Source organism: Stegodyphus dumicola, chromosome 3, assembly GCF_044657685.1.
Source record: "Stegodyphus dumicola isolate Sdum_Otavi_A_Nest chromosome 3, ASM4465768v1".
NCBI lineage: Eukaryota > Metazoa > Arthropoda > Arachnida > Araneae > Eresidae > Stegodyphus > Stegodyphus dumicola.
The window spans coordinates 264,480,463-264,508,382 of NC_140770.1; the positions used below are offsets into that span (position 1 = coordinate 264,480,463).

General features: G+C 34.7%; 1 protein-coding gene across 1 annotated transcript in view; it reads right to left on the bottom strand.

Annotated features, from left to right (window-relative positions):
- LOC118185068 (neprilysin-2-like) overlaps positions 1-27,920 on the bottom strand; it is an 89,478-nt gene that overhangs the window by 21,285 nt on the left and 40,273 nt on the right. The window contains exons 9-15 of the mRNA XM_035354863.2: positions 23,420-23,642; positions 20,932-21,030; positions 18,475-18,552; positions 13,891-13,994; positions 7,457-7,524; positions 1,551-1,602; positions 543-610 (exon numbers count right to left, since the gene is read on the bottom strand). Coding sequence (XP_035210754.2) covers positions 543-610; positions 1,551-1,602; positions 7,457-7,524; positions 13,891-13,994; positions 18,475-18,552; positions 20,932-21,030; positions 23,420-23,642 — 692 coding nt within the window. The remainder of the gene's footprint in view (positions 1-542; positions 611-1,550; positions 1,603-7,456; positions 7,525-13,890; positions 13,995-18,474; positions 18,553-20,931; positions 21,031-23,419; positions 23,643-27,920) is intronic.

The window sequence follows — 27,920 nt, forward strand, 5'->3', positions numbered from 1 at the left end:
CCCATGTAGCCAGCTCTTTCGCGGGATTCGAAACTCGGACCGAACTACCAGTGTTCAGCGACTTTACCGCTCGGCCGCTGGTGGGCGACTGCCTGCGGAAGCACATCCAGCGCATCACTGTCGCTCCTGACTCTCTTTGCCCCTTATGCATTCTCAAGAATGACATGGACTTGCCACATCCGCGCAAATGGGGAGCGCTACTGAGTGTCCAGGAACGACCTGAGTTTGTAGATACACTGATGTAAATTTTCTCGTCTTTTGTATTTTATTTGGTGCTCAGTAGTCTTGCAACGGAGCACTAGAAATTTTAAAAAAGGATAATAATAATTTTGAAGCATCCAAAATTTACAAAGCTTTTATATCTCGGCCTTTGTTTTCCTTTTATTTATATTAATATAATCTCTTATTTAATAGATTTGAAAATGCTATATTTAAATAGCACAATTACATGATTTGCAATAACTGTTACATTTAAAAAATGTTTTTTTGAAGTAGTCTTAGTAGGTGTTTTAATTTTCAAAATAAAATAAAAAATAATTTACCTAAATTATCGAATCCATGTGTTATTTCTTGACCAATCTTGAAACCGATTCCTCCAAAATTCAGATAGCTGAAACAAATAAATATGCAAACTTCAGACTTTGCTAGCATTTTGTGAAAACCCTATCTGCGTAAATAAAAGCATTTCAGTTTCATTAACAACTGAATAAATATATGATATAAAACCAGCATTCAAATATGATCCGGAAGAATGAAAACTTTGAAAAAATGACCTAATTATGTATTTTCAAATGTGCTGTTAAATTGAAATACTCCCTTTGCCTCGCATTCCAACTTTCCAGCCATCTGAAAATTGTTTTAACATATCTTCGAAGAAGGCGTTTATAATTGGGAGAGCATTCACTCTCGAAATGTTATAATGTCACTACGGAACTCTAGAATGTGTAATTTAATAAATATTCCACTGTCTGTACCTGACAAATATTATTCTATGTATTGTTTCCGAAGCCTGAATTAAAATTTGGGATTTTGAACTCCCTTCCCTCTCTGAAACTTCGACTATAAAGAGCTGTTTACACTAGCAAATCTTTGCCCCCCCCTCCCGAAAAAAATACGTTAACTCGAGTTACTACTATATTAATACTCCTGTAACCTAACTTGAGCGACCAGTTTTGAAATGGAGTTGAAGCCGTCTAACGTAAGCTTAATAAGAGTTAATGCTTGCTATCTCTTACGCTTACGTCAACCGGCTCAAATTCCCTTTCAAAATTGGTCCTTCGGGTTGGAGTAGTCGAGTTGGGTTACGTTTTTCTGTAAGCAAAGTTCCGCTAGTGTGAACGGGATTTAACTCTTTGTTCACGATCCAGGCTCATCCTGTTAGCCATCACTCTAATTCATACCCTCGCGTAACAGACGAGGTAAGATCTAATTGCACTGTATGTAACACTAGTTAACCTTATTTTTAAGGTACGTAATTTGCCACCGGAACCAACTTGCGAAAATGCTCAGCATTCTAGATCATATTTGAATGCTTGATGCAAATAGCTTACTAAGGTCGATCCTTATCAAAATATGGAAGTTGGAAAACTCCTGCGGGGAAATCTGTAAAAGAATGTTGTAAATGAAGAATACACTCAAATAATGAAAATTATATTTGATTGAATTAAGAATCATTTCAATATTTTGATAAGTATTTTGATTTTGAGTCAGACACTAGAAATCTCTCTACTGGAATACAAATCCAAACTGGAGAGTAAATTTGAAAATAGTCATCTCTCCGACGAACATATTTTATTGTCACATTAAGATAAATGCATATAAAGCAAAAAAAAGGATACAAATCTGAAAGCTTTCAGATTTTAAACTACGTCCAAAGGGGCGTATTTTTACGTTTTGGGTGTTACGTTTACTTATTAAATATCAGGTTCTTCGCGCTTAAACCATAAAATTCAGTTCAACAGCAATACCACAAAGTATTTAAAAGAGTATGTCTTTAGAATTTCCAATAAACAGTCTCGCTTGCTGGAGATAAAAACGTTTTTATTCGTACAGCGCTGCCATTGCTCCTTTTGAAATCGTTGAATTTCTTAATAAAAAATTCGTTAATGTTTGACAAAATATGAAATAGATAATAGAACAAATTTCAAATTTGAGCTTCCAATGACCATATTCGAATGAAGGACTACGTTTATTCAAAATTTGACGTCTCTAGGTACCGTTGTTTTTCACAGTCGTGAAACATACATACATTCATGCAGATTCTTCATTATTTAATTTCTTAAAAAATATAATGCAGGGCTCTAATATTTGGTGGCAACAATTTAAAAAGTGAACCAAAGCAAAATGCGAAAAGAAATTAACAGCTTTTCTGGGCAAATTGCCCCTTTGAGCTAATAATAAAAAAATAATTCATTTCCAAGCAATGTATTTGAAAATTAATAATGATTAAATATTTACATATTTTGAAAACATGCTACTGTACGGATTGCTTTCAAGTATCTGCATTCATTTGCAATTACGGCAATTAATATTTGTGTTTTTGGAAACATTACCTGAGAACTGTTAAACGTACAAAACAAGTTGTCCAGAGACATATTCTGAAAATCCTTAATTCCGAAAGAATTTCGCTACTGCATGAGGAGATTTAATACTGAAATTCATTAATTCGTTGATGTTAAAAGTACTCCAAAAGCGGCTTTCTCAAACTAAAATTTACGTTTATACATAGAATATGACAATTTTTGTTTACATATATTTAATAGCAGTGTTATTACATTTTCTTATGTTTTATTCAGGTTGTTTGGTTCTATAATTTAAAGGAGCTATGGCAAAATTCCTGTTCAAATTTATGGATCCCAGTTGAGAAGGGAAACAAAGATCTGCTAACTATGAACTTCCTATTGTTTGTAAAAATGTTCGCTTATTCTAAACACTCAAAAAAACTGTAGAGTCGTTAGGTTATTGTGAAGCAGGATGTGAAAAGTGTGCAATGCCCTCGCCAAGACTCGAACCTCGACCTCTCGAATATGCGCCGTATCTACTATCGTTACGCGACGTACGCATGCTGGCATGAGAAAATACCTTATGGAACATCGGTTAAAATAGCTGATAAGTACCTGCGTCGAAACAAGGAAAACGTATTTGATATGAAATTTTTAATCCCCCAATCAAGCATTCTGAAAACATTTGGTAAAATTTCGAAATTTTCAAAGTCACTGAAGCATCAATGATTTGCTAAATGCATCTATTCATATTATACAATGCTTTCAGCCGTCAGTTTACATTTATTTTGCAACTACTTTTTTAATGTTCCATACTTTTTTGTTGTTTTGACTTTTCTGACTGACACAAACCCTCTAAACGGCAAGGCCGTATATATACGGCCTAGAATATTTTTTGTGATATCTCTAAGAACGTATATATACGTGTATATTAAAATACGGTAAAGAAAACTAAGGCAATATATTAACATCACACAAATCCAGTTATAAAATACCAGGAGAATTTTTAAATTAAAATCAAGAAAATAATTTTTTCTCGTAGTAGTTTTGGAAGTTTTTGCTCTCTTAGCGAAAACCCTGTCCGGTCAGAGGGTTGAATCATTAGATCATTAGTAGCATTACATTAGTAGCATACCATGAATCAACTATACGCTCCTAAGCCAATGACAGGGTTGCGCATACCGTTGGCTTAGGCATCGTAGAGGTTCGTAGTACAAATTTTTCCAGCTCCGTCCTAGTTTTTCAAAACTATCCTGAAGGAAACTAGAGTATCCTTTAGGATACTCTCCTGGAGAAGGGGCCCAAGTGTCTAATACTTTTCTTTCCATATTGCCGGTCTCTTGAAAGGACATTTGGCTCGACAAGAGTCCCATAGCGCGAAAACACGATACATTTACAAATATCAGTGTGTTCTCTAGGATTCTAACCCAGTCTTAAATCTGTGGCGGTAGCTTCCCTACCACTATACCCAGAAGGCACCCTTGTGTTCTTTTAAATAAGCTAAATCGTCTCTAGTATATTGCCTGTTGCATACGTAATTATCTGAATTATAGTAATTTGATGCATATCATTTAACTGCTTTGTTGAAATCGCTTCCTCAAAATTTCATCATATTATTATATCTTACTTAGGTTGAGAATTGTTTACAAATTATTTAGTTTTATATCTTTACATAAAAGCAAAATAAAAGTTGTTGCAGAAGATTTATGTTTGGTGCGCTTACAATTCTCAGTTTGAAACTTTTATTCAAGTCAATGTGTTTGTTATGAAATATATGATTGCCACGGTTTGTCTTCAGTGTGCCTCATTTATATTACAATACATTTAATCCGTAATTCAGTTTTGTTGTGACTAATATCGATTGTCTGATGTCAGAACAAGTCCACAAAATTCATCGCGGCAAGGAGGAAAGATTGCACCTGTCTTTGATAAGAGCTTTGGACACCATACCGGGGTCCTATCTTTCTAGACTAATAAGTTTGTCTTGAGATATAATAATAATAATAATAATCTTCTCTGAATGAGCAAAGTGTGCAAACGTATGAACAAATATTTACAAAAACAGGTAAGCGGCTAATCATCAATAATAAATTTAAAAAAAAAAAAAAAGAAATGATTGAAATTCGTGCACAAGTAAGTGCCTGTAAATGAAGGTTATTTATGTGTCTGCATATTATTTGACATTCTTGTTTGGAAATAGGATCCTTTGTGAGAGGAAATGTGAAACACCTGAGGATATCTGCAATTTCAAAAATTTACCAAATAGTGCTGTATTTCAAAATATTATTAAAATGTGTGCATTTTATTTGTTTACCTATAACTTTTTAGCGGCTAATTTTTCATCGCTATGTAATTTTAAATCAGCAGATTCACACGTATTTTTTTTTAAATATTCAAAATTTAAGGTCGGGGCACCTTTTATTGTGAGACTGTCTAACCTGCAAAAGTTGCTGTACGAATTAAGCAATTTGGAGCCGTTAACAAGCTCAGAAAATTCAGTCTTAACACTAAGACGCTTTTATTATGTTCTGTCATAAGTTGATGTTACAAGGTAGGCTTTGTCGATAAAACGTGACTAATTTAAAATTGATAGTTTACGAGTTTAAAACTAGTAACTGGAATAAAAATAAAAATTTAATAGTATTTTGTAAATTAGAAGCAAATTTTTTAAATAATTTAAAATAGAGTGAAAAATTTGAAAAGAAATTTAAAAAAATTATTTTAAACTGAAATGTGTTCTAAAATAACACACTGTTGAAAATGATGTGGATAAGCATGAATTATTTCTATTTTTCACGAAACTTGAGATTTATATACCAGATTTAAAAAAACCACTTTTTTAAACTTCGTCAATCTCAAGTGATGTTAATAGGATCTTAAATAACTAAATTAATGTTGATTAGTTTGGATGCATTATAATCACATACCAAATTTTGAGAAACAACAAATTTTTAATCTTATTACCTAATGAACATTTTGGCAATTTAGTACAATTATAACAATAAGTAGGAAGTAACTACCCAGTTTCGACCTCTTAACAATATTCAGTCTATTAACTATACTGACAGATGCAGTAAACATAACCTAAAGAATAACATAGCCTTGCTATACAATTCCAAGGACATAACTACCCATTTAACGTATTAAATACACAATAGAAATCACAATTAAGGATTTTGTCCTATCTAAAGAAAAATCTAGAAATTTTTTTAAATTCCATAATCAAGTACACACTGAGAGAAAGTACGACTTACGTCTGCAGACTTCGAAATCCTACACTATCGGATTCTACTAGTCAAATTAAACTGGGAGTCATTTTTCCGAAGCACACTGAAAATCAAATTTCATGCTCTTCGTATTACTTCAAACGTGGCACATCACACCGTCGGTAACCGATTTTCGAAGTCACTAAGTCTGGAATTTTGCACGTTCACACTCATCTGCTCCTACGCTCATTGAATAACAGCCTCGAAAAAGTGTCATTGATATTCGTCCAAGGACTCATAATTTCGGGAAATCGACATCGCTAAATCTGGAAATCTGGGAAGTTCGGTCTCATCTGTTCGTCCATTTATTAAATAACAGTCTCGAAAGGGTATCGTTAATCTTAGACCAAAGACTCATAATTTCAAAAACGTCGCTATCGCTGAAATTTGGTAAATTCATTCTCATCTATTCCTCCGCTCATTAATTATTAGTTTCAGCTGGTAACACGCACGAAGCCGCCATTCTCGTTCTCTCCTCTTCCTCTGTTGTCTTCCTTTTCTTTTTCTTCTTCATATTGTTAACTCTTTCTAATTCTAAGCAAAAGCTAAATGTTAATCACCGCTTTCCGCACAATTCAAGACAAGTCGCTCAAAAAACCTCTGAGCCGTTCCCTTACAGAATATTCTAACTCCTTTTTTTCACACTCCTTCATTTTTTACAACTCCGCATCCAAATGAATACTAGTAGCTGACGAAAACTCTCACCATCCAACTCAAAACCAGTTAGCTCCAGGAAAATCTGCCTCCACCTTTCAACCAAATCTCCATCTTTTAACTTATCGCCTAATTAATAATTAAACAGCAACGACCGACGCAACCAAGCCTCATTTCAAATGAATTAGTGAATCGCAGTTTGCTACGACCTTCTCTCAGCCAATACCAGCTCTTAAAAATTTGAGTAGGCGTTGCACATCCTTTTTTATGAACAGCATGCGAAAGCCTCAGGGTACTTTACTCTTCCTCAGAAAATATCATGTCTCGACAAAACATATCCCACAATGAACAATACTTTTGTGTACATTTTCTGTTTGCATTCCCTTCAAATCTTTATCAAATGCCATTTGCTTCAGACCACTCAGTTTCCAGGTTGTCATTAAGGATAGAAAAGCAATTTCATTGTCTGTACAATCCAAAAGCGAAAAAAAAATTATATTCTTTTCTTTTATCTAGTATTACCGATGCCTGCATCGCAGTCCAGCCTCTATTATAATAGCCAAATTCCTGGCAAGGAATCCACAGTTAGGTGGTGTATTTAATTATGGCAAAGCACACGAGGGCTATCTGCCTAAAGGGAGGGATGCCTTCGTGGAGGACTTTCTAAGGGAAACTGGCTCGTACACACGTTACACATGGGGAAAACCACGAAAACGCCCATGTAGCCAGCCCGTTTGCGGGATTCGAACCTCGGACCGAGAATCCACAGTTAGAAAAAACCCTGAGACCAGAATTACTATGTAACACTAATTTCAGTTTGAAAAATTATATAACTATCCCTGAAATTTTCGTGTAGTATGTAAAGATTCAGCTTTATTTTTTTTAATATTAACCTTGGCAAAGATTACTCTTTCTTGAAATAATTATTTATATATTCTTCTGTAATTAATATGAAACATAACTAATATTTTAAAATTTCACTTTTAATTAATTAGATTAAAACAATAAAATCAAAAAGCGGGAAATTCAACTTACCTATGCTATTTCGCATTATGTTATAGCATGATTTAACATTAGATGCCTTCTTTGCGTGCTCTGTCCAACTAGAGATAAAGAAATACTGTTAATATAAATTTCTGTGCATCGTATTAGATTTTTTTAATAATCGATTTAATGCCGATAAAAAAATATGTCGATTATATGTAAGAAAATGCAAATATAATTTCTGTTCTTTCAAATACAGCCTTCTCATATGATAAAACTGACTTTTCATATGATAAAAATGACTGTCATATGACTTTTGATGAGAAAAACAAATTTCGGACTACAATATCTGTAAATCAATAAAATAGGAAATTATTTTGGAAGAGAAATTCTTTTATTTATAGTTTACTAAGTTTCATAGATAGAATACCTAAGCATCTTATGTAAACTTTGTTCAGGTTCTTTGTTCATTAAGAAAAGAAAAGCAATTTCTGTAATTAAATTAGTTCCATTACTTTCTAGTGTTTTAAAACTTCTTTCTCGAAGTGCATAAATTTACTATCAGGCCTTTTCTCATAGTTTGTTTTTAATTTTTCAGTCTCACTGAAAATATCAGCTGCACTCGCTTTTTTAGTCTCAGTATCCAAGACTGCTTTGTTAAATAATTTGAGTTGTCATTGCCTTTTGATTCATTATCAAAAATCCATTTTATCATCACTGGACAGTGTTCTTGTTATATAAAAACGATTTCAAGTATTCTGTCACTACTTGGAAGTAGAGAAAGAAAACAGTTGTTTTCATACTAAAGAACCTTTTTATATTCTATATCTAGAAAAATCAGAGAACTCTTTTAGTTTAGCGGCTGGAACAGTATAAATATAGAAATATTTATAAAATTTCGTAAAAAGTAGTTTTCTGCCCAGTCGTTTTAAGTTCGTTAAATGTTTTGTTAGCTATAGCATCGACGTTAGTTTGAAAGCAGTTGTGGGCAGTGTGAGCACCGCAACCAATGTTAACAATATTTCTTAATCCAATTACAAATTTTGGTTTTCTCCTCTACATTTACACTCTCGAAATTACCATTGTAATCATCTCCACAAAATTCAATATTATTTTTGTTTGCTATGTTGTAAGTTTTTATAATTGACATTAAATGCCGGTATTTCTGCAATTTTCTCTGGGAACTGTTTCAAAGTCTAAAAATTTGATTTTTGTGCTGCAATCTGGTACAAAATACCTCGCAACATTTGGCACATTTTAATATCTTTCTTGTTAGAAAACTACCTATTGATACCGTCACTAAATTTCTCTTATTAAATCTTCATAAAGCCGCTGAAACTACAGTTGCTAAAACACGTTTACATTGGCAGCTTTATATTTTGTTTTGGATAGCATGAACTTTGCATCAAAAAGCTTCGAAATCAATTTAGATAAACAATCGGCTAACGTTAAGCTGAACCCCATTTTGAAAAGCTGCGTGAGATGCAAAAGTTGCTTCTTTAGGTGCTACTACTAATCATTCTTTGTCACTTTGCACCTTTAGAATGTGATAATATATTAAAGGACGTTTCTGCCGCTGCTACTAAGCTTTCCTTATATTTCGCAAATTTTAAGTGATTTTTAATATTCGAACGCCTAAGATGAGCTACTGAAAATTCTGGAAAGCACAGTTCACATTTCACCTTTTCAGCGCAATCCCAAAATATTTCCAAAAACAGATAATCCTATTTTAATTCATCAATGAACACGCAGTTTCTTTTTGGTATTTTGGAGATTAAATTTATTTAATATAAGAATAATCGCAAATGTCGAGTCACAGATTGAACGCATCTAAGATAGCACTTGCTCAACGGTTAAGTATAATTTTCAATGTCGCCAACTCTTAACTGGATAAAACATCTAAAAAAAATGGAATAAAAATACCTGGATCCCATAGAGTATATTCTGTTATACATAGTGTAAAAAATATCTGGATGAAAAGATAATATCTAAATTCCACATGCTATAACTTTCGGAGAAATCATATAGACAACATTAAAAGATACAAAATATTTATATTGTCAACTGTGAATGTAACAGAGCTGTATTTTCATTGCCAAATTGAAGTTTTAATCGAAGCTGCCAACTTTTATTTCTTATATATTCAGTAGTTTTAAAAATTTGCCAAATAACCTGGACAAAATCACAAATTGGCCAGAATGCAAGGACCACATGATCAAACCGGGGCAGTTTCGGTTAAAGCGGAACACCTGCTGAACCCTGCCATTAATTCTTTTGAGGTGTTAGTTTGAAAACCTAACCTGTTCCTCAATTCCTTTCTGTAGTGGCACAGGGTGCCGTTTTCAAAATATGCAAATTACGGATGCCCAATTCTGAATAATGTTACTGAAAGGAAAGTTATGTTTGCGTGTTAGACTTAAGTTGGAAAATTAGATTTTCAAATTTGTCTATGTAAGATCGTACCGTCTAAACTATCATAAAGTTAAAACGATCTTACGAGATAACATGGCGACTTCTCGCACAGGCGTAAAAGAATACCAGCACAGAAGAAAAGTAAAATAACCCTTTATTAATTGTCAAACTCTTAACGTACAATACATGCACTTTGTGCTTACAGAAACAGCCATGAATTGCGGTGGAACTTCAGAACTGTTCACAAATCAATTTAAAGATAAAAAAGAGTACTGCTGGACTAAAAATTTAATTTAAGGCTAACGAGGCTGACTTAACACCTACCCGGCGACGTACTTATTAAATGGCGAAAACCGCGCATCAGAAGATCTGCGTAACAATAAGAACAAACTAGCAACGTACCCTGGCTAGCGAAATCACGCTCTGAATAAACTACAAGATTCGTCCATTTAAATAATCACTTGATTTTAAATTTGCATCCTGGCGATGAAATGCGAGGGTAAAATGAGAGGTTCAGAAAAGATACCAAACTTAAAATAATTTGTTATGCAAAATAAAGGAAACCCTACATCTATTATTAAAAGACTGCTTTCTAACGCTGTATTTTAGGAAAGTGGGCGAATGTTCATAATATTAAAGCTCTTAAATTTCGACATGGTGTCTGCATTACATTTTCACAAAATGATCTTAAAATTTCATGAGGCTGATTTTTTAACCCTAAGTACAACAAAGATAAAAACCAGTCAACACGCAAACCCTAGAGCAAGGATGTCAAACTAGCGGCCCGCGGGCCGCATGCGTCCCACAACAAATATTTTTGCGGCCCGGCCAATATATCGGCAAATAATAATATATAATAATAAAATAACATATCGTCTAAGAAAAAAATGAAATGTTTACTGCTAAGTAATTAACGGTAATTTATTCAGTGTTGTTAGATTACTCACAGCGAGCTGACACACACACTACTTAAATTACAAATGCGTGTGAGTAGCTTGCGTTCAGCTACCTTCGGCTTTTGGGGGACACGTGCACTCAGAACTTGTACTCATCCCCCGATAGCCGAATGTGGCCGAACTCATGGTCTCAGTTTTCCAATCATAGTTTTGTACGGTATATTGGTGCATGCATGTGCATGCACTTTGCTTTATTATTAATTATTACTTAATTCATATTGTTACGGATTTCATAGTTATTTATTTAGTTATTTTTTTTATTTAGAATTGTAATTAGATTTGCTTCATGTTGTCTTAGCAACGCAGACGAGTTTTGAAAAGACAGCTGCGTTTGAAGGTTAAAAATAGAACAGCGCGTGCATTTAATACCTAATAAATAAATATCTCAAAATTGCTGTTGCCATCCACAAAAATCCAGATATTCATAGATGTTTCCAGTATATTCGAGAAATTAATTATAAAGCTTATAAAAGTCGAGAACAAACAACTCATCTCAGTAGTAGCTGTAGTTCTAGCGAACTGTTTGTTTACTTAATGCTGTGATTGATTTGTAGCGATTTCGCTGTGAGATAAAATTAGTTTCTCTGTTTTGAATTGATTTTTGCTAAACGTTTGACATTTTGTGATATTGTTAGAATATTTTTGAAGAAATATTTCAGCATTTTGATTTATCTCTTGTGGAAAGAATAAATTTTTGTTAACTTTTTAACGTTAACCGTGTTTATTCCAGCCCTTTGTATTCAGTATGTCTATATCAAAACCAAGTGGTAGTAAAATTAAACGAAAAATTGCTGGCGAACATAGAATATTCCAAGTAAAATGGAATTAGAATATTTTTGCTGTGAAATAAAAGATAAAATAATCTGTTTGATATGTAATAATACTATTAATGTACCAAAGTTATATAATATTAAACGTCATTACGAACAACACATATCGAAATATAACAATTACGAAGGATTAATGAGAGAAGAAAAGTTGAAAGAGCTCAAGTTAGGAGTGAAAAAGCAACAGTCCATGTTTAGTAAAGTATTGCAAGAAAGTGAAGCGGCGGTACATGCAAGCTACGTCTTGTCCGAGTTGATAGTTAAACATTCGAAGCCTTTTACTGACGGTGATTTCATCAAGGAATGCCTAATGAAAGCTGGAGAAATTGTTTGTCCTGGAAATGTGAAGGCTTTTCAATCAATTTCACTGTCTCGAAATACAGTTGCGGAAAGAGTTACTGATTTAGCCGCGAATTTAAGTGATCAAATCAAAGCAAAATCATCTAGTTTCGAAAGTTTTTCCATTGCCTGTGACGAGAGCACGGACATTAGTGGCAAAGCTCAATTAGCAGTGTTTCTTCGTTCTTGTGACAAGAATTTTAACATTTTTGAGGAATTACTGGAACTAATACCGATGCCTGGTACTACCACAGGAGAAGATATATTTACTTGTGTTTTTAGACTTCTCCAGAAATACAATCTACCTTTGGCAAAATTAAATTCTGTAGCTACAGATGGCGCTCCATCAATGACCGGGAAAAACAAGGGCTTCGTAGCATTACTAAGGAAAAAAACTTAATGAAATTCACGGTTCAAACATTTATCATATGCATTGTATTATACATCAAGAAGTTCTATGCACGAAAGTAATAAATATGGAGAATGTTTTGTCATATATAAAAAAAGTTATAAATTTTATAAGATCTCGAGGTTTAAATCAGCGTCAATTCACTGCTTTCTTAAGTGAGTTAGATAGTGAATATTCGGGTTTTTCCTACTATACCGAGGTACGTTGGTTATCTTGCTCCAAGATTCTCAAACAATTCTGGGATTTGAAAGAAGAAATATGTCAGTTTTTAAAAACTAAAAATCAAGAGGTAAATTTGTTTTACGATCCAATATGGATACAAGATTTATCTTTCTTGGTTGATATAACCAAACACTTAACTGATTTAAATTTATCGTTACAAGGAAAAGATCATATCATCACGAACATGTTTGACATAATTAAAGCATTCAAATGTCAACTAGTTCTTTGGGAAAAACAACTTAAAAATGAAGATTTGACGCACTTCCCGACGTGCAGCATGAACAAATCAAGTTTAGATGATACTTGTTCGTATCAAAACTACGCAGAAAAAATTGCAAATTTAACAACTGAATTTGAAACGAGGTTTAATGATTTCAGTTCCCTCGAAGACAATTTTTTTTTTTTTTGTTTTTTGTTTTTTTTTGTTTTCTTCGATTTTTCTCAATAAGTATTGACTCAGTACCCAGCCATATGCAAATGGAGGTGATCGAGATTCAATGCAACTCAAATTTAAAAGCAAAATTCATTGAAGTGGGCGTGCCTGAATTTTACAAATATTTACCAGCCAGGTTTGAAAATACTCAAAAATTCGCATATGAAATTTTTTCCATGTTTGGTAGCACTTATCGGTGCGAGCAGTTATTTTCAGTCATGAAAGGTAATAAGTCTCCTATTAGAAACCGTATTAATCATGCTCACCTTGGGTCAGCGTTGAAAGTTATCACTGCAAACAAAATTTCTCCCGAAATAGGAAAGATAATAGCAGAGAAGAGATGTCAAGTATCAGGACGTAAACATTAAATTTTTCTTGTTCTTTTCTATATAAATATATATATTTTTTTATTACTGTATTATTCGAAATAAATCTACGTTTCTATGAATATTGATTTTTTTTGCGGCCCGCCTAAAGTTAAACCTTGTTTGTTTGGCCCAAGTGTACCTATTAGTTTGACATCTCTGCCCTAGAGGATGAAGTCACAGATTTACAGGTGACCACACTTATCGGAAACAACAGTGTTCTGGAAATTACTCGATCTTCAAGGCAGTCCGTGAATAGATAAGTAAAACTTAAAATTCTGAGATACTGTCGTTGCATAATATCTCATATTCAACTGGTATTTCGTTGTAATAAAACAGCATAGAGAATTTTCATTTAGTAATTTTATTTTTCAGGTGGAAGTCGATAATGTTTGACTACGAGAAAATTTTCGGTATGCCATTTTCAATTTTAAATTCATTTCGCTTCAGATATTCGTATTCGTTCTGTGTAAAAGAGCATTTAAAGGCAGAAATTGCAGAAGTGGTTAAAATATTACATACCTTTCTTTTACGTTAGGCTCATAAAGAGAAGAGATCTTCTTGTTAACTGTTCTATTGTTCAATTCCATTATGTTGTCATAATAACTTCCGTTGGTAATTTGTAGCTGTAAAAATAATTTAGATTACGATATGTTAAATTACCTTAAAAAATATTTAATCCTTCAGCAGTGATATTTTCTGTGAGATAAATTTCGCGGAGAACTCCTAAGTCATCAGTGTATATGAAAAGTTAAAGGACTATGCATGTATATGATATTTTAGTGTTCTGGCAGAAGAAAGAACAAAAACGAAACGTAAGAAAACTCCCTACAGATTTGTAAATTATTTCAGATTTACCGCTACTACTGCATAGAACTTTTAAACATCTTTTAAAGTTTGGGTATTTTTTATAGAAATATTCGTTTTCACAAACTATAATGATTTTTATACTTTATCCTTTCAAATAATTTCTCTTACCTTTCCTTTTTTATGCGTCAGATATAATAGTCGCATCTGTTTTCAGAGCCATAGAACTGTAATGGTTTTTTTCTAAGTATAAATCTGATTTAAACGATTCCTTTGATTTAGAAGAACTAGGTAATGATTTTCAGTGGGTTATTATGACGTTAACTATAATGGCTTTAGCGAAATCAAAGTGCCGTTGATAGAAAAGAGACAAAGTGACTCTTTTGAAAAAGTACGAATTCGAAACAGATGATAACAGTTCTGAATAGGAATCTAATGCAGCTATTCAGAAGCAAAAAAACAAGTACTTAACTTCGTAGAAGTGGAAGAAGGCTTTTTACAGGAAAAAAAGTTAAACATAGTCATTTATGACATGAACTGAATGCAAGATATTTAAGAAAACCTCACACTGTAATAGAAAATATAATTTTCTTTTTCTTCCTTTAAGGAGGTGATTATTTTGTTTTAATTTATTAAAGGGCGTTCAAATGAAAAGATACGAAACGCCGTAACAAACAAACCGATTGGCATCTAAATATGCCTCTTCGGCATAACATCGTGAGACATCTAAGGACGCGAATGAAGCATCCGACGTGGTTGTGCGCATACGCCAGCGCCCACGCATGATGTCGGAGTGAAGCAGGCAGTTGTGCATTCCGTCCAATTGAGGCAGCAGTGCGTGTGATGACATCTTGGCGTTCACTTTGCAAAATTCGACAACTGAGCAGCAGCGAGATGTTATCAGATTTCTGACTGTGGAAAGGATTAAACCGTGGCCCTTTACGGAGGAGACTGTGTGTCCAACAACAAGTCAATGAGAAAGTGGAGTGCCAGTTTTCGTGAAGACTTGAAGTTTTTGAGTGATGACCCGATACCAGGACAAACGAAAACGGTAATCACGGCCAAACCCATCGACAAGGTGAACGATTTGGTGAGAAGTGACATCTCAAAGGTAAGAGCTTCAACTCGTACGACGAGCTGAAGGACACAGTGGAAAACTGTTTCCTGTCACAGCTACAGAAATTCTGGAAAGAAGGAATCCTTCTGCTCGTGAAACAGTGGTACAGACAATAAAAGACTTCAGTATATCCGTACTGTCGTTTCGTGCCTTTTCCTTTGAACACTCCTAATATATTGCTCTTTGTACTAACCAGTTTATAGAGAAAAGTAGAAACTTTCGAAACCATTCAGAAGATGCAGTTGAAATCGTTACTGCCATAGATGATTTATGCTGAGAAAGCGTTTATCAGCCACTCAACCAAAGCAGTTGTTAGTGTCTCTGACTGCCGTACCGAAGGACCTGGGTTCCAATCCCAGAGAAGGCGTGAATGTTTGTAAATGTATAGGTACAGGTACAGGTAAAAGTATGGGGGACACCAGCGATGTACCATAGGTCAACTGGTAATGCCTTCCATACTAACTCTTTAAAAAAGGGGGGAATAGCAAGTTTTATAATAGACGGAAGCTTTCCAAAAGGTCTAGAGTTTGACTATTATGGTACATCGTGCAATCCCACAGTACGCCCCGCATCCAGTATTTATTAAAAATAATGATGTAGGACATAAGTATATTACATAGTCGGAATACAATTTAAGATTCACAAGATAAATTGAACATCTGATTTGGTGCAACAAAAATTGGAGATAAACATAATTAATAAACAGATAAACATAATGAAATAATTATAATCAGTACTGGCAACATAATGTTAAAATGAATTGTAATAATAATGCTAAAGAGGTGGGTGTACATGGGTTATTTCAGATATATTGGTTTATTGCAGTTTATAAAGTTCACGAGCGGAGTCATTTTGTCCATAATCACAGCATGCAAAAGTTCACTAAGTTTATGCAGTATGTGGACTTACACTTGACACAGATCTAGGTCGTAGGAAGAGAGTCGTTACATAATTTTCTGAAACTTTGAATACTGATGTTTATCTTTAATTAAAAACCTTTGGAATGCCCGGAGATGAGTTTGTGGGGATTTTATGTGAATATCCTCAATTAAGGGACATGAGAAAGTGTAATTATCAGGAGTTCCCTGTTCCCCATGCATACAGATATCAGAATTCGCTATATTTCTTGCATAGAAATATGTGAGGAAGGGTCCATGTCCTGTTATAAAGTAATTTAATGAAGGATTCGAGTACAGAGATGCGAAGCTTACATTGGGGATCAAGTTATATGTGCGTCTTCCCTGTGGAGCATTGTTCCACAAATCTTGCCAAGATTTTGAAGCAAGTTGTTTTAGTAGGTACTTGAAATTTAAGCGAGACCACAGAATGATGATTTCAGTACCATCTTGATTAATAGCTGCTTCTTTGGCTAGTTCATCTGCCTGATCATTACCAAAATGGCCACTATGTCCTTTGATCCATGAAATTTGAATTTTGTAGTTTGTAATTTTGCCAAGAAGAGAATTTATGTCGCATATCAATGGAGAGGAAGATAAGGGATTCTTAATATCTAGAATAGCTGCTTGGGAGTCAGATTTTATGCTAAATTTGTTGAGATTTTTGAGAATGGCTATCTTAATCGCTGCTTTGATGGCTGACAATTCCGCTTGGAAAACTCTATTATTATTATTATGAATGTGGCCTTTCCATTTGATGCTTTGCGGCAGAGGTACTCAAAATATGCGGCGAGCCGTAATTCCTCTCGACAGGTTGGTGTTAGAGAAAAAGGGGTTGGAGGCCCTCCGACCCGTCCTTTTCGGGGTGCTCTCCATCAAAATTGGGAACGGAACTGAGCAAATCGTACTGTCACCTATATGGTGCTCAAGGCTTGCCAACGTTAATCGTTCCCTCCTTGCCACGATGAATTTTGTGGGCTTGTTCTGGTACGTGCTGTCAGGTAAATGATATAAGTCACAACAATAACAGCAAGCGTTTATCATGCTAATCATTCAAATCGATAAGACTTGCGAGCCTTAAAATGTTGTAGACCGGAAAAATTGTAACTAGTCAAGAATCCAAAAAGAATGATCATTCTTATTGGGGTACATAAAGTTTTATGACAACATCCAACAAAACTAAGGCAGATTATGGGTTGAATGAAACATAACGATGGGTCTCGGCGACAAAAAGGTGGTGGCTTAATTACCACTCGCGCCAATTGTGAAGCAGCATCGTTGTCAACCATTTTAGATTAATCAAATATGCACAATAATAATATGTATAGAATATGCACAATAATAATATGTTTATAGTGACACAGTTTCTTAGTACTTGAAATCAGAGAAACTGGCGGCTCCAATGCAGCAGACGATACATATATCCGCTAAAATTATGACAGAAATATGTTGACTCACCGGAATGCGACAAAACGCTTGCAATCACAGGTAAAATGTCTTACTTGCATCTCATCACACTGGATAACTTACTGTTGCTCAGAATTTTGACATATAAACTCCGCATTCGGGCAACATTGAAGGTTGTTATTCGTAATAAAATACGAGTCATTAATTATGGTAGTACAATTTTTGAGACAGATTGTTAATAATAATAACAATAGAATAGAGAAATTATTATTTTGTTTTTGGTTGCTAAGGGTACCAGACTGGCAACGTTCAGTTGCAGTAGGCAAGTCGCCACACAAATCATTAAAATAATACATTTCTTAATACAGTGCGTTATCAAATTATAAAATACACAGTAAGAGTTTCCTAAGGATTTTCCGTTTTTATTTTAGTATTCCGTATTTTTGTTAGTATTTTTTAAAAAATGAAAATACGTTGATATCTTAGATGTACTAAGCATGACCGAAGAAAATAAAATATTTAGAGGAAACACTGTAAAAATATAGTCTCCCAGACATTTTAGTGGTTAGGCGAACCTCTTGTGGTACCGAAGGGCCTGCATTCGAATCCAGGGACTACATAAATGTTTGTAAATGTGTAGTGTCTTTGTGCAGCATGGGGGCACTCTAAATATATGATGAGCCAAGAGTCCTCTCGTGTGGTTAGGTGGAAGGAGAGAGGGGAGGGAAACCCCCGGACCAGTCTTCGAAATGCTTTCCTTCAAAACTGAGGTGGAAAAATATTAGTCGAATATCTCATTGGAGTAGGTTCTGGCAACCATTGTACACGACACTAACAATAACAACCCTAAAAATACAATCATTAATAAAATGTACTTACGTCTGCGTACAAAGCAGAGACAAGAGTATCATTCAGAAGTTCTTGCGGGTATCCAATATACGCTGTCATAGCCGAAGCCTGTAGAATGAAAGCAAATAAGTGTTTTTGTTTTCAAAAAATTTTATGATTCTATGTTTTACAACTAATTCTTAAAACATATTTCTGTAGAATCATGTTGAAAATAAATAAACGTATGGAAGTTAGTACAATATAACATAATACGGAAATTAATATAATATAAAGGTTAGAATCATATCGAAAATATAAAGGTATGGAACTTAGTATAATATAAAATAATATGGAAATTAGCATAATATAACTAACATAATTACAAAAGTAATATCGAAATTAATATAATATAAAAGTATGGAAATTAGTGAGCAAGTAAGTATTTTTCTTTTCAAAAAAAATTATGGTTCAATACTAATTCTTAAATATATTTTCGCAGAATCATATTAAAAATAAAAAGGTACTGAAACCCAAACTTCATTCGTTGATCAATTTTAATTAAGACAAATCATGCGAGCTCTCTTGTCAATGAAAAATGTCTCCATGGTTTGTTTTGATTATGGGAGAGTCCTACATGGCGGACTTTCCGAGAGGAAATGGCTCGTATACACTTTACACATGGGAAAGCTACAAAAATGCTTAATGCAGCCAGCCTATTCGTCGGGATTCAGACCTCGTTCCGAACTACTAGTGTTCATCGATTTTACCGCTCGTAAGCTCTAAATCTATTCAGTCTCCAAAAGGAAATTCCAAATATTGTAAATCTTCTGCATTAGGAATTCAATTTTTTTCTCACAGTTGCTGTAAGTATTACTTTTTGAAGGAGCAGTTTTTTCCGACACCAATCAGTTCCGAAGACCTAAAGAGGATTACCATGTATTTAATGAATACTGCATAGAGTTCAGAAACTAGAGTATTGCAACAAACTTCTAGAATATCACCGATGAATTTGCTAACTGAAGAAACAAGCTGGTACTTTAAACTTCTGGAACTAAAGTTTTATTTCAAAAAATAACATAGAACTTTTCCTTCTTACCTTCTGTGTTGTCCCGGTATTTTATTTATTTGATTTTTTAATGTGCATTTAGAGGGCGTCAAACGTACACTGCGCAAAAATAAATAAATAAATAAATAATTTTTTTTATATTACCCGTTCTACTGGGCCGATTGATGAACTTGAAATTGCGTTTCTCATGTTTCAAAAGCGCGACTTAGGATATTTATTAGATTTATATATAGCTTTCCTCTAACCTAGGTATTTTGACATAAAATCGGACCTTTTTCTGAAATAACATACCAATTTTTTTTTCATACATTCATTCTACGACTCAAATTGGACCTATATATTAAATTTCATAATATTTGGTGAGAAATTTATGGAGAAATTTAAAAATTTATCTTGGCGAATTTTTTTCAGTTCTCGCCAAGAATTATTCGCTTGGCGAATTTCTTAATTTACAACAACCTATTTTTCTTGCCTTTTTGTTCATTGTCCACGAACGGAAGAAAAGACATCGTTCCATACTTTCAAATACTTTTAATAAAGTGGCTGAACCAATTTTAGTGTTATTATCGCTTGTAACGAATATGCCAAATTTAAGAACGCTGTAATATATAAATTCGCATATATATTAGGAAATTGTGAATAAAAAACTCTAATTTTTTGCATGTATGCTTAGAAATACATCTTCTTTAAGATGATGCAAAACATGCATAGGTTATAATTCAAAATATTTTTTGAAAAATTTACAAAAATTATTTAAAAATAAGTCATAAAAACAGGTGAATTTTATTTGAAATGAACCCAAATTCCGAAATATGAAAGGAAGAATCAAATGAGTTTAATAAAATATATCAAATTCAATTAACATTGAGAAGCTAAAATCTTGAGAGCTAATTTTTTAAAAACTACTCTCGCGATTTTTACAAAACTTGTCACAGTTTGGCATAATTTGAGTCGTAGAAACGAAATGTATGAAAAAATTGGCATATCATTTCAGAAAAAGTCCGATTTTGTGTCAAAATACCTACATTAGGGCAATGCTATATATAAATCTAATACATATCCTAAGTCGCGCTTTCGAGATATGGAAAACGCAAGTTGAATTTTGTCAATCAACCCAGTTGAACGGGAGATATGGAACTGTCCCTTTTTTTTCCGCTGTGTACCGACCGGTATTATTACCGGTACATATATGTACCATTAGGTGATCATTCTGATCGAACTATAACAGCGAAACAGGAAAGCATTCTGAAGTCCCTTCTTTTACATTTGCAAAACGCATGTCGCGCTAACAGAACCAGCTTTAGCCTTGGCTTTTAAATACGGCTGTAAAATTTCTTTGGATTTACAATCTGATTAATTTTAAAGATTTTTAGGTACAATTTTCATCTCGGCAAATTTGCAATTTTTTATTATGTAAAGAAAATAAGAAAATTTAACCAAACCTTTTCCATGGCCTTTTGCTTAGTTTCTTCATCCAACCATCCATTGCTTGATAGCAAGTTCAAGAACTCTTGACGGACATAGTTAACCAATTCTAAAGCCTGCGAAAATAATTTTGAAGCTCATTAATATTACGTGCGTTATTATCAAATTTGTTTAACTTACAAATTTACGTAATGGTTCTTTGATGTTGCAGGCAGATATTCACTGATTAGTTCATTGCTCCCATTATTAGGCATCAGTCTATTTATCCCTTTTCACACTACCGCTTGCTCATGCGCATCCAGGACAAAGAAATTCAATTTGTCTCCTTTGTCGGAATAAAACTGTAAAGCTTTACTTTTCTAGAACCTCTTACCAGTTGACTCTTTTGTGACTGGTAGACTAAAAGACTCAAATGTCCTTAAAGTTCTGCTCCCAATCAAATTTGTTTCCACGCAAGCAAAATAGTCTTACCACTGACAGATCGCCCCGTCCCAGATCCCAGAATTTGTCCAGAATTTAAATGTCATTTCCACGTACGAACATGCTAAAAATGTTCATATCACCGGCAGATGGCCCTGTCCCAAATCTCTCACATCTTGGTCTTAAAATACACTGAAGTGACAAAAGTCATGCGATAGCAATATGCAAATGTACAGATGGTAGTAGTATCGCGTAGAAAATGTATAAATACGAAGTGCTTTGGCAGGGCTTTCATTTGTGTTCAAGTTATTCATGTGAAGAGGCTTTGACGTGATTATGGCCGCACGACGAGAATTAACAGACTTACGCGGAATGTTAGTTGGAGCTAGACGCATGGGTCATTCCATTTCGGATATCGTTAGGGAATTCAACATTCCGAGATCCACAGTGTCAAGAGTGTGCCGAGAGTATATAATTTCAGGCATAACATCCCACCATGGACAGCGCAGTGGCCGACCACCTGCACTTAACGACCGAGACCAGCGGGTCTACGTAGAGTTGTCAATGTTCACAGACAAGCAACACTGCGTCAAATAACCGCAGAAATCAATGTGGGACGTACGAGGGACGTGTCCGATAGGACAGTGCGGCGAAGTTTGTTTTCCTTGGGCTATGCCAGCAGAAGACCGACTCGAGTGCCTTTACTGACAGCACGACATCGCCTGCAGGGACTCTCGTGGACTCGTGAGCATATCGGTTGGTCCCTAAACGAATGGAAAACCGTGGCTTGGTCAGATGAGTCACGATTTCACTTGGTAAGAGCTGACGATAGGGTTCGAGTGTGGCGCAGACCTCACGAAGCCATGAACCCAAGTTGTCAACAAGGAACTGTTCAAGCTGGTGGTGGTTCCATAATGGTCTGGGCTGTTTTTACATGGCATGGACTCGGTCCTCTGGTGCAACTGAACTGATCATTGACTGGAAATGGATACCTTCAGCTACTTGGAAATAACTTACAGCCATTCATGGCCTTCACGTACTCAAACAACGATGGGATTTTTATGGATGACAATGCGCCATGTCACCGGGACAATTCCAGCGAATGATCTGGCCACCTAGATCGCCCGACATGAATCTCATCGAACATTTGTGGGACATCATCGAGAGGTCAGTTCTTGCCCAAAACACTGCACCGTCAACACTTTCACAATTATGGACGTCTATAGAGGCAACATGGCTCAATATTCCTGCAGGGGACTTCCAACGACTTGTTGAGTCCATGCCACGTCGAGTTCCTGCACTTCGCCGGGCAAAAGGAGGACCGACAAAATATTAGGAGGTATCCCATGACTTTTGTCACTTCAGTGTACTTGGTTGTCTGATCCCAAAACGTTTTACCTCTCCGATTTAAAGCTCTTGTCCCTAAACGTTCCCCCCGGTCGTTGACTCAGGAGAACGCCTGGGAAGTACTGCTTAGGATTTGTACCTAGGCAGTCTCAACCACGGGGGTATACAAGTTGATAAAATGGGGTTGATAAAAATAAATCAACCACGGGGGTATACAAATTCGATGGCTCTAGGTAAGGTTGTTTTATAACAATGCGAGAAACATACATTTATGCAGATTCTTCATTATTTAGTTTCTTCAAATATAATACAGGGCGATAATATTTGGCTAAATAGTTTGAAAAGTGGAACGGACATTCAGAGTGATTCGACGCAAAATCGCAAAACGAAAACAATAGTCTCTCAAGGGCAATGCCCCTTCGGACTAATAACTAAATTAAAATTTTAAAAAGGTAAATATACAAATAAAAGTTAAATTATTATATGAATAATGATAATAATTTTTAAAGTTAAATTAAGATGCCAGACCTTGTTTCATTTGGGCTTCTAGCTGGAAAAAGGCTGGCACTTTTTAAAGTTTGTCAATCATTTTTGAAGCATCTGCACACTATGATATGATATGATATGAGAGATGCAGCCCGACCCTCCTGGCAGATTTTACGTCGCCCTATGGCCTTTTAAACTATGGCTTTATCTGTACACTATATGAATTTATAGCTCAAAGAGTTTGGGCCTTACCACATCCTTACTTCCTTCTTTGAAATAATGTCGCACATAGTAAGAATGCAGGACCATTTCCATTTCGCTAAAGACATTAGAAATACATTTTTTCCAAAGTGGCTTTTCTTTTACTTGCTCTGTGGACGTTGAGATAAATTCCTGAGATAGAATGGTCCAGTTACTCGACAAGTAAGGAAATGATTTTAGAACAACTCTCCACATCATGTAGTTAGCCACGACCCTGTAACGAGAAGCGATGAACCATTACACTTTCAAATTCATTAAATTTTAATTTGACTTTCTTGGTCTTTTCTGCATGGGGGCTAGAGATTTTTGCGTGATTTAAAAAAAAAACACGGGAAATACAAGACAATGGTATCTACTGCATTTTAAAGAACTTCAGAACTACTTGAATGCGGAAAAAGAAACTGCGACTTCACAAAGAACTGCTTCAGCCCTGAAAATTTTATAGTCTCTATTAAGATATTACTTTTCCTGACTTTAGATTTTGCAAATTTATTTTTGCATCTTGTATAGATTAATGAAAATGAGAGTTTAGTTTTAGAATTAAATTAAAAAGCATTCGTTTCAGAAGTTCAGTTGAGTACACAGACATAATCTTCAAACTGTATACAATATATTACATTTATATGCCCAATATTATTATATTGTGACTTTTGAACGTACACTTAAAGGCGTGAGTATGGGTTTGTGATAGCCTGAATGCCCACAGATCCGATGATAAGTCGATAAAATTTATTTTATCTAAGGAAACACTTCAGAGTTCTGGAACTTTCCACAAAAATAGCCGTATAACTCTGCATTGTATCCCATAGTAAAATCAGTAGTTACGCTTCAAACTACTAAGGATGTTAAACAGAACACAGTGCAAAGCGCATCTAAAGAGCGAAGCTAACCGGGAAATATCTCAGTACTTTGAACTCACAATGAGCTACAACGGATAACAAAAGCTCGTGCGCCAATAAGCTCCAATTAAACAATGTGTACTGAGTGATTCAAAGACATCTGGCGAAAATGTACAGCGGAACGAAATAAGTTGGCTCTGCAACTCAATTTTACAAATTTATTATATATCTCCTATGGATTGGTGAGAGTTTACATTAATAAGTACCAAGTATCCATTTCCGAGTCAACCGACCCCGTGAGTGCAAAGACATACTCTGTAATTATAAACAGTCCTATAAACAGTGATTAAAAGGATTTGATCAAAAATGTAAAGGCAGGTTGAGTGGACAAAAATGTAATGGAGTAAAAATGTAATTTTGTAAGAGTGTGTACCCAGAAATAGCATGTGGAGTGGGTAGTATTAAGCTGTAAGCAGAAGCGTTCTTATACCGTAACTTACCACAACTTGTGCGATTTTTGAACGGTATGAGATGTCACATAAAAGAAGAATTCTCCAATAGGCATTTTACCTGCGGAAGTAGAGTTAATAGAACACATAGAACAATTCTCAAATTCCTCCTTTGTAGGGCGTAATTTCTAAAAGCAGAAATGCTGGAGCCCTATGGAAGGCCGTTAAGAAAGAGGGAAAAAATAAATCAATAAAAAAAATTTAAAAAAAAAAAATCTGAAATGTTTCAGATTTTAAATTACGTCCAAAGGGGCGTTTTTTTAACGTTTTGAGTGTTACCTTTATTTATTAAATATCATGTTCTTTGCACTTAAACCATAAAATTCAGTTCAAGAGCAATATCGCAAAATAATGTTAAATTAAGCATATCTTTAGAATTTCCGATATACACAGTCTCGCGAGCTGGAGATAAAAGTATTTTTTTTCTATATAGAACGTTGCCATTTCTCGCTTTTAAAGCATTGAGTTTGTAAATCAAAAATTCGTTAAAGTTTTACAAAATATAAAATCTATAATAAAACAAATTCCAAATTTGGGATTTCAGATGCCCATATTCGCAGTAGGATTTCGTCATTCAAAATTCGATGGCTCTATGTACCATTGTTTTATCACAATGCGAGAAATAGACAATCATTTATGCAGATTTTTCATTATTTAATTTCTTCAAATATAATGCAGGACTCTAACATTTTGTGGCAACAGTTTGAAAAGTGAACCGACGTTTATGAGTCCGACGCAAAATGCCAAAACGAAAACAATAGTCCTTCAGGGACAAAGCCCCTTTGGACTAAAAATCTGAAAGGTTTCAGATTTTAAATTACGTCTACAGGGGCGTTTTCTTAACATTTTGTGTGTTGCGTTTATTTACTAAATATCATGTTCTTCGCACTTAAACCATAAAATTGAGTTCAAGAGCAATGTCGCAAAATAATTTTAAATTGAGCGTATCTTTAGAATTTCCGATTACAGTCTCATGCGCTGCAGACAAAAATATTTTTTCTGTTCAACGTTGCCATTGCTCGCTTTGAAATCTCTGAGTTTGTTCATAAAAAATTCATCAAAGTTTTACAAAACATGAAATTGATAATAAACAAATTCCAAATTTCAAATTTGGGATTCCAGGTGCCGATATTCGCAGTCGGATTACGTCATTCAAAATTTGATGGCTCTAGGTACCGTTGTTTTATCACAATGCGAGAAACATATATACATTTATGCAGATTCCTCATTCTTTAATTTTTTGAAATACAATACAGGGCGATAATATTGGGTGGCAACAGTTGGAAAAGTGAAACGGACATCCAAAGTGATTCGACGCAAAATCGAAAAACGAAAACAGTAGTCCCTCAGGGACAAAGCCCCTTTGGACTAAAAATTCAAAAATAAAAGTTAAATTACTATATAAACAATAATGATTATTATAGTTAAATTAAAATGCCAGACCTTGTTTTATTTGGGCTTCTGACTGGAATTACAGTTTCACTAAAATTCTCTTAAGTAGCTCAGACGGGCTCTGGCTAAATTTAAACTCTCCATTATATACCCTTAAACTATATTTCAAAGAATTGCAGAAACAAGGATTATTCTTTTTTCAGAAAACCGTTCAAACATGGTGAAATGGCTAAAGCGTCATTAATGAGAATAAAGAGAGTGCTAGAAATAGTATGAGACCTTGGAAGATTGTACTCCATAGCATGAGATTTTAACGGAGATGCGTGAATATGAAAATAAGTAAGATCTTTTCACCACCGCTCTCTGTTTATATAATTCTAACAGTCAAGCAGAATGTGGCAGAAAACCTTTTCCCCAGATTTCAGGAATTATTTCTAAATTGAAAATTTTTGCCTCCCGTATTTGACACATGGTTCTTTACCGTGAGAAGGCACTCACAGTGAACGTGCACGACTGGTGTGATCGCTTCTATTACTTTTGGTAACGGAAAGCTACTTCGTTCTTACAATTCATTACTCTTTCAGCAGCATGTGGATAAGGCTTTTCATTCCTTAACCCTTTCCGGCACGCTACCTTTTAAAGTTGGAGTTTTGATTTAAAAAAAGGGGGGTAGGCATTCTAATTAGGCCTAGAGGAGTACATAAGTAAAATTTTGTGAAGATAGCACTTATCGTTTTAATTCTGTGGGTGTGCCCAAAGCGAGTACACTAAATGAATAGAACTTCGAAACGAGTGCTGAAACGAGCATTGTTGTCAATGAACTGACCGATGAGATGCAGAAAAACAAAGAATGCAGACTCTCAGTTGTTCTAGATTATCGGTGAGCCCGGTCTGGGCACACCTAGGGTTCGCCGTTTGATTTTAGGCAAGATTTCAAGGTAAAAATTTAAAACTAAAATAGAATAAGTAGATTAGCACACAGCAAAAAAGTAACATAGAAATTTCTTTTCAAACAATTCCTTTTATACCCTAAAATCTGGAAGATCTGGAAGAAGAAAAATGAGGGTCTTAAAAACCTAAACATGGCTAAAATATATTGTGTTGAGCTGCCATCTACGATAAATAAAGAAGGTTTAGAGTAACCTATAGTAACCTATAAATCCTTTTTCATTCAATTTTTCTGTGCGTACAGAAGGAAATTTTTAGGTGTGTCCAGACCGGACACACTGTGCCGCAAAGGGTTAAAAGTCTCAGCCTCCTCCAGAGAATGAGTTTTGATCCTAAGACAGGCATAGATTCAGACGTTAGAATCGATTTTTAAGCCTTACCTATATTTAAAATAAAATAATGGAGATCCACAAAATTTTCTTCTGCAATTGCGATTCACTTACGTTATAGAAACATTAGGTTTTTTTTTTTTTTTTTTTTTTTTTTTTTTTTTTTTTTTTTTCTGCAAGCAGAAGTTGTGAAAAATTCGCAATGCTTTCGTCGGGAATCGAGCCACGGACCTCTGAAATACGCTCCCAGCACATCACGAGGGCACGCTAAGATGGCGGGAGAAATACCTTAGAACGTAAAAGAAAAGCGGCAGCCCTCTTGTTTAGGGCTGTGGTGCGCTGCTGCGAAAATTAGAATTTATGACAAAATCTAAGAAGTATTGGAGCCAGGCTCTATTGGGCTTCAACGCAATTTAAGTTCTGCTCCTTTGAGCCGATGCTCCATTTCTTTTGTAGATCCATCGATTAAATGTCA